The sequence below is a fragment of the Phalacrocorax aristotelis genome, chromosome 24, assembly GCF_949628215.1.
Source record: "Phalacrocorax aristotelis chromosome 24, bGulAri2.1, whole genome shotgun sequence".
Lineage (NCBI taxonomy): Eukaryota > Metazoa > Chordata > Aves > Suliformes > Phalacrocoracidae > Phalacrocorax > Phalacrocorax aristotelis.
In genome coordinates, this window is record NC_134299.1 from 7,092,807 (window position 1) to 7,099,641 (window position 6,835).

At 62.9% G+C, this 6,835-nt stretch overlaps 2 protein-coding genes across 2 annotated transcripts; one reads left to right on the plus strand and one right to left on the minus strand.

Annotated features, from left to right (window-relative positions):
* Positions 1-239: 239 nt before the first annotated feature.
* Positions 240-2,555, minus strand: CIAO1 (cytosolic iron-sulfur assembly component 1). The gene is made up of 7 exons (XM_075117432.1): positions 2,417-2,555; positions 1,788-1,936; positions 1,589-1,700; positions 1,378-1,466; positions 998-1,199; positions 820-907; positions 240-731 (listed from the first exon to the last, which is right to left on the minus strand). The coding sequence occupies exons 1-7, from the start codon at positions 2,553-2,555 to the stop codon at positions 491-493; spliced, it is 1,020 nt and encodes a 339-aa protein (XP_074973533.1). The 3' UTR covers positions 240-490.
* A 136-nt stretch (positions 2,556-2,691) lies between these two features.
* Positions 2,692-5,763, plus strand: TMEM127 (transmembrane protein 127). The gene is made up of 3 exons (XM_075117461.1): positions 2,692-2,941; positions 4,063-4,227; positions 4,918-5,763. Exons 1-3 carry the CDS (start codon positions 2,692-2,694, stop codon positions 5,223-5,225), a joined length of 723 nt encoding a protein of 240 aa, XP_074973562.1. The 3' UTR covers positions 5,226-5,763.
* The last annotated feature ends 1,072 nt before the right edge of the window (positions 5,764-6,835 follow it).

Here is a 6,835-nt window from a genome sequence, read left to right on the forward strand (position 1 = left end):
GAATTGGCTTGGTAGCCATTTTGAGGAGCGCTACGCAGTGTCAGCCCACAGCAGCAGACCTAAATGCTTCCCCTCGGGCTGTGCTTCATGGCGAGGCGTAAAACCAGCTCCCCGGCAGGCCTGGCCTCCTGTGCCACCTCGTCCGGCTCCCACGGGGGCACCCCTACCCTGTTCCGCTCACCCTGAGGGCGACGGGCACGACGGTGACAGCACCGAAAGGAAGAGCCGGAGGCTTTGGCTGGGAAAGGACAGATTTATTGAGTGTGGGGCAGAAAGAGGGGGGAGCAAGTCCTGCCCCACCTCCCAGAGCCAGCCGAGTCCCCGCAGAGGGGCCGTGCTCCTGTGCACACTGCTGGGGAGGCCAGTGGGACCCCTCCGTGGTCCCGGGGATGCAAAAGTACACCTCAGTGGGCAGAGGAGGTCGGTCGCCATCTTCCCTGTGTCCTGTCCTGCCACTGGGGAGGGGGAACGCACAAGGGGATTCAACCTCTCAGCTGACTTCGGGGCGGTGGTACTTCCAGAAGGCGATCTCACCGTCGTCGCTGCACGAGGCCAGCAAACCCGGCTCCTTCGGGTTCCAGGCCACGCAGTTGACGTCCTGCGAGTGTGCCCGGGGAACGTGGGCGGTGAGGCTGAAGGTGGGCTGCCGCGGGTCGGAGGACGCGCTCTCCTCAAAGACGCGGATGGCATCGTCGCCACAGGCCGTCGCCAGCGCCCCGGTGAGGTGGCACCTGGAGCCGGCAGCGCCGGGAGCGTCACCCGCGCTGCCACGGGGGAGAACACGGAGCCAGGTGGCTTCACCCCCTCCCCGCCACTCACCACGCCACGTCGTAGATGGTCCTCGTGTGGTAGCCGGAGAGGTTGCAGACGCATTTCCAGGTGGGGTCGGTGCCACTGCAGGCCACGCCTGGAAGGCAAGGGAATAACTGGCTCCCAGCCTGCTCTTTTCCAGGTTATGGGCAGCTCCGAGGCACGCGAGATAGGCCGGGACCCTCACCTTCCTCGTTACCCGGTTTGTACTGCTGCCAGATGCGCACCGTCTTGTCATCGCTGCAGGAAGCCAAGCGTTCGCCGCTGCGGTCAAAGGCAACGCTCCACACCGTGGACTCGTGGCCCTCCAGCGTGGCGCAGCACACCCAGTCGTCCTCCTCTTCGTGGTACAGCTTCACCGTGTCGTCGTAGCTGGCCGAGGCCAAGAGCTGAGGGAGGGCAGAGGAATCACCCAGGCGCCAGGCAGCTGCCCTTCACCTGCGGTTTGAGGTCGGCGGAGCTGGAACAGGACCACGTCGCCGCTCTCCAGGCCCGTTCCCGGCTCTGGGCTGGAAAAACCAGCGCGCATGTGTGCGCGTCCCCCGCCCCGGCAGGCCCCGCTCTCACCTCCTGGTTGGGGTGCCAGACCACATGCTTGACGTCCTGCGTGTGGGAGTTGAGGACGCTGACGCACTCGTACTCCTCCTCCTCGTCCACTACAGAGGGAAAACTGTGATGGTGAGAAGGGGGGAGGCCAGGGCAGGGGGGGCAGCTCTCCACCATCCCCCCTTCTCTCTTTCTAGCTCGGGTGGGGGGCTGCCCCCTGCTGCCCCCTCACCTTCCCAGACCCAGACGCTCTTGTCACGGCTGCAGGTGGCGAGCAGGGAGCCGGAGGGGGCCCAGGCCACCGACTTCACCTCGTTCTCGTGCCCCTCCAGGGTGGTGACACACTGGGGAGGGAGAGGGGAGGAGCGGGGCTGTGGGGTGCTAGGGGTGTCGTGGGGGGTGGGGCGGGCTGGGCTGGGGTGGGGTCTCACCTCAAAGTCATTCTCTTGCCTCTTCCAGATGCAGGTGGTGGCGTCAAAGCTGGCGGAGGCCAGGTAGGAGCCGCAGGGGGACCAGGCGACCCTGCGCACCGTGCGCTGGTGCCCCTCGCCCAGCACCGCCCGGCACGACCAGCCTGGCCCTGGCGAGGGCAGGATGGGGCCCATGCGGGCAGGCCCCGCCCCTCGCCCCGCCCCTCCTGTACGCTCTCCCTTCCCAAGCCCCTCCCTCCTGCCACTCCAGCCCCACCCCCTCAGCCAAACCCTCACAGCCCTGCTAGCCCCGCCCCACCAGCCCCGCCTTCATTGGGCATGTAGCCCCGCCCCCTCCCTACGGCCCCTCCCTCCCGGCCCCTTAGCCCCGCCCCATCCCAGACATGCCCCACCTGCCCCCGCCCCCTCTGCCAGCCCCTCCCTCCCCATGCCCCGCCCCGCCCCTCCCCAGACACACCCCCCTCGCTGCCTCTACGGTCCCGCCCCTGACACACCTTCTAGCCCCGCCCCATCCCTCCCATCCACCCCGTTAGCCACGCCCCCTCCCACAAACGCGCCCTGCTAATCCCGCCCCCTCCCCACGGCCATGTCCTTGCAGCCCCGTCTCTGGCCCCCGCCCCGGCGCCCACCTTCCCTCGCCCAGAGGCGGATGAGGCGGTCCCCGCCGCAGGAAGCCAGCAGCCCGCCGCCGGGGCTCCAGGCCAGGAACCAGCACCGGGAGTCGGGGTGCGCCGGGACGCGGCACAGCAGCTCCAGCGCCTCCTTCATGGCGGCGGCGGCGGCGCGCCGGGACGTCAGCACGCCGGAAGCGGAAGTGCCGCCGCCCGGAAGCGGGGCCGGTAGCCGGAAGGGCCGGTAGCGGAGGGGCCGGTACCGGAGGGGCGGTCGGCGGCCTTGCAGCGCGATGTACACCCCGGGCGGGCCGGCGCTGCCCGGCGGGCGGCGGCGGCGGGGCGGCGGGGCGGCGGCGAGCGGCCTGCCGAAGCAGCCGGAGCGCAGCCTGGCCTCAGCGCTGCCCGGCGCGCTCTCCATCACGGCGCTCTGCACGGCGCTGGCCGAGCCCGCCTGGCTCCGCATCCACGGCGGCACCTGCGCCCGCCAGGAGCTGGGCGTCGCCGATGTCCTGGGCTACGTCGACCCCGAGCTGCTCCGAGGTGAGGCCGCGGGACCGTGACCCTCCGTCCCCTCGGTGCGGGTGGGGGGGGAGCTCTGGGCCCCGCCTGAGCCCCAGCCATCCCCGCATCTCCCAAAGCTCCCAGACGAAGGTTTCCACCTTCCAACATGGCCCAAATCCGGTGGTTTTCCCCCATTTTGGCACTGAAGCCCCCCGGGGCCCAGCCCGGCTGCCCCACCGTACAAATTCACCTCCGAATATCAGCCATAAACAGCTGCGTTCGCGGTTACTGGCCGCGAAACGGGCCTTCCCCCCCCTCCCCCGGCAGCCCCGGTGCGATTAAACTACTCAGGAGAGAGAAAAGCGCAAAAACGTCGTCGCCAACTTATTTCTTGAGACCCCCTGCGGGACCTCCGCGCCCCTGGGTGGGCTTCACGGCAAACAGCTAATGCGGGTAAAGCCGTTGGACACGTAATTCCGATGACAAAGCATATGTTTATTAGCGCTTTTTACTGTGATGTTTAAGCAAACGCCTGGCTTTTTTTATGAAAACCTCCCCCAGCTCGCAGTGGGGGGTGACTGGAGCCCCCTCCCCTCCTCCCTTTCCCCCCCACCTTGCTGGAGGGACCTCCTGGAAGCCGGAGGGGGGTGGATTTGAACCTCCCGCTACCAGCTGCGGGCCCAGATAAGGGTGGGCAAAGTCTGCAGCCGCTTGAATTTGGGTGGAGTAGCACGGGATCTCCCTCGCCGCCACGTTGCGTCCTCTTCCTCGCCGGTAGGACATGGCATTAATAAAAAGAATGTCTAGTAATATTTTGAACTTCACTTTGAATAAGGAGCCCACGCAACCTGCTTTGTTACATCAACTGTTTTGTTGTGTCAGAGGCATTTGTTTAGCTTTAATTTCTATCGCGATAATAGATTGTAAAGCAAAATACGTGACCGGGCCAAGTCCTGCTGTATAAAAGATACTCGTTTTCTAGAGTCCAATTAAAAGCGCCCCACCGTGCTCTGCTTTCTGAGGTTTTAAACCTCAAAGGAAAATGCTGGGCGAGATTGGAGCAGGGGGCGTCGCAATCCCAGTGGCTCTGGTGAGCGATTTGGGTAGAAAAAAAGGAGTTTTCTGGTGCTTGGCAGCTGCCTCTCTTCTTCACCTCGCAGATTACTGCATGAACCCGCAGACAGTGCTGTTGCTCCGGGTCATCGCCGCCTTCTGCTTCCTGGGAATCATCTGCAGTCTCTCGGCTTTCCTCCTGGACGTCTTCGGCCCCAAGCACCCAGCGTTAAAGATCACTCGCCGCTACGCTTTTGCTCACATCCTCACAGGTAAATCCCCCCGGGTGGGGATGGGGTTTCCGCCGCACTAGAGCAAAACCTCGGTTTTCTTTTTCCCAAGGGGATAGAAAACAGCCCCCGAAAGCTTTTTTCCAACTTTTGGTTCAGAGCTGCGGCGCCTGTCCTACCTGCAGGGTTTCCCCTTCGCGGTGTTTGGGGTCTGAAGGGCAAGAGAAGCCTCACATGGTTAAAACTGGAGTTAAATCTTGGGAGGAAGGGGTTGAGGATGAACACTAAGAGTCTGCTAACGGGTCTTATTTCTCAAAGAGATCCCGTAGCACCTTTCTGGGAAAGAAGGTCATTTTTTCTGGCTCATGAGGTCAAAGGAGCTTTAATATCCCTTTTGCCCAGAATTACCCCTGTCAGACCCAAGCGGCTCAGGGGAAGTCCGAGCTGTCACCCTGCCCCAGACACTGAGCGACCATTTGTCCCTGCTCCTTCTAGGTCGCAAAAAAAACCCCCTTTCCAAGCTGTTTGGCTTTGATTTGCGCTGCTAGCCGGGTTTGTCCTCAGCCTGTGACCCTCCACCATGGCCCCTTTCACCGCAGGCTCTCGCGCCCTGCCTGCTTAAACCTCCACCAAGCCAGGCTCGCTGTCTCTTTGCCTGCTCAGCCGTGAAACGAATACGCTGATTTATTTATTTTGCTTGCGGCTGAGCGTGTCTCCCGGTCTCTCTCTCAGTCCTGCAGTGCGCCACCGTCATCGGCTTCTGCTACTGGGCCTCAGAGCTGATCCTCGCCCAACAGCAGCAGCACAAGAAGTACCATGGTTCCCAAGTCTACGTCACCTTCGCCGTCAGCTTCTACCTGGTGGCGGGTGCCGGGGGAGCCTCCATCCTCGCCACCGCCGCCAACCTGCTGCGTCACTACCCCACCGAGGAAGAGGAGCAAGCCCTGGAGCTCCTGTCCGAGATGGAGGAGAACGAACCTTACCCGGCCGAGTACGAAGTGATCAACCAATTCCAGCCGCCGCCGGCGTACACCCCCTGACGGCGCTGGGACGCGGCCACAGCTTCTCCCACCCCCGGACTCTGCTTTCTCAACACTTCCTTCACCCATCGGATCTCTCCCGCGCAGAGGAAAGGACATTTTGGGTCAGATGATAAGCGTTTTCTTCCTGTTCCTTTTATTAACTTCATGGTGTGATTTTTAACCCCGGCTCGGCTGGCCGAAATAACGACGGCGTCATCCCCTGCGCGGCTCCTCCCTGGCACAAGGGCCGCGGGGATCCGCGCTTCCCCGCCAGAGATCTCATTCCCACCCTGCGAAGGAGGGAGAAAACACGCCGGACTCCCATCCCAGCACGCGGTGAACTCGATCCTTGCTCCACCGAGGCATAACGTACACCCAGAGGAAGGCGTGATGCGTGCGCGAGTGTATATATTTCTATATATCTATAGGGGAAGGGCTCGCCGCGGCGTGCGGTGGGAGAGGAGCGGCCCTTCCTAGCGGCTGTACGGCGGGAGGAAGGCAGAGCAAACCCCCCGCTGCTCTCCCTCATCCTCTTTTCTGACAGGCTCTGACCACACGAGCGTTTTGCACTTTATTTCAGACTCGGGGGGAGGACGGTGACGGTTTCGGTTCCAGCTCCCAGCGACCGTCGCCGCTGTAAAACCCCCGACCGAGGTTTGCGGACGGGCGGCGCTGCCTGATGTCAAAGCAGCGTGTTCTGATGCCGGCGGTGGTTTTGGGGGTGCTCTGGCCCCCCTCACCACGGTGTCTCACCAAGCAAATCTCGGTGGGTTTTTTAGCCAAGACACAACCAGACTTTGGTACAGCGACAGCCCCCGGATGGAGGTTGAGCCTGCACTGGAAAACCGACATCTCCACCTGTAGCTTTTATGCAAGTTCTGGAGCTCATCGGACTCTCCCGCTTTTTGCCCTCGCTTTTAATCTCAGTGTTTTTCTGTCCTGCTCTTAGTTTATTTCCCCATTCCCCAAGAGATGCTGGCCCTCGGGGAGTGAACGCTTCCCCGGACGGAGCCGGAGAGCCAAGCCAGCGCAGCCGGGCCTGGGGGAGGCAGCCGGCAGGGACAGAGCGGGGCTTTTTGGGGTTATTTAAAGCAAACCGAAGGGGGAAAAATAACCACGTAGGGATGCATCGACATGAGCGCTGCAGCGCTGAAAACCCCGAGGCTGGCTCCGCTCGTCCAGTGCTTTAGGGAAGGAGTTTTAGGACAGGTTGTTGGCTCCTGCTGATCCCTTTAATGCTTTTATTACCAATGTCCTTGTCTTGCCCAGCTGGTCCCTTTTTCCCCGCACCCGCAGCAGCACTGGCTATGCAAGAGCTTCGGCCGCTCTCCGGGGCTCGTGCCGTGGCACGAAACACCGGAAGGTTTGGCCCGGGGCAAGCGCTGCCCGCGTCCTGCGAGGCTCTGAGGAGGAATATCAGCCCCTTAAAGCCCTCGAGGGTTTCAGTGGTGCAGCGGGGAGAAGACAGCGGTGTGGTGTTGAGGGGGTTTAGCGAGCCCGGGGGTGGCTCCTCGTCCTCCTCCATCCCGCCTCCGGGTCCGCGGCCAAAGTAAACATCCCGCTGGCTTTTCCCCGGCATCCAGCTGGCACCGAAATCCAGCCAGGAAAGGGTTTGGGGGTCCCCACCG

Bases quoted from the DNA above. Each gene is read 5' to 3' on its own strand.
- CIAO1 (XM_075117432.1), bottom strand. From the start codon at position 2,555: ATGAAGGAGGCGCTGGAGCTGCTGTGCCGCGTCCCGGCGCACCCCGAC. The intron at 1,701-1,787 runs GTGAGACCCCAC...CTCCCTCCCCAG, and splicing joins GGCAAGAGAATGACTTTGAG to TGTGTCACCACCCTGGAGGG. The intron at 1,467-1,588 runs GTGAGGGGGCAG...TTCCCTCTGTAG, and splicing joins GAGCGTCTGGGTCTGGGAAG to TGGACGAGGAGGAGGAGTAC.
- TMEM127 (XM_075117461.1), top strand. From the start codon at position 2,692: ATGTACACCCCGGGCGGGCCGGCGCTGCCCGGCGGGCGGCGGCGGCGG. The intron at 2,942-4,062 runs GTGAGGCCGCGG...TTCACCTCGCAG, and splicing joins CGACCCCGAGCTGCTCCGAG to ATTACTGCATGAACCCGCAG. The intron at 4,228-4,917 runs GTAAATCCCCCC...TCTCTCTCTCAG, and splicing joins TTTTGCTCACATCCTCACAG to TCCTGCAGTGCGCCACCGTC.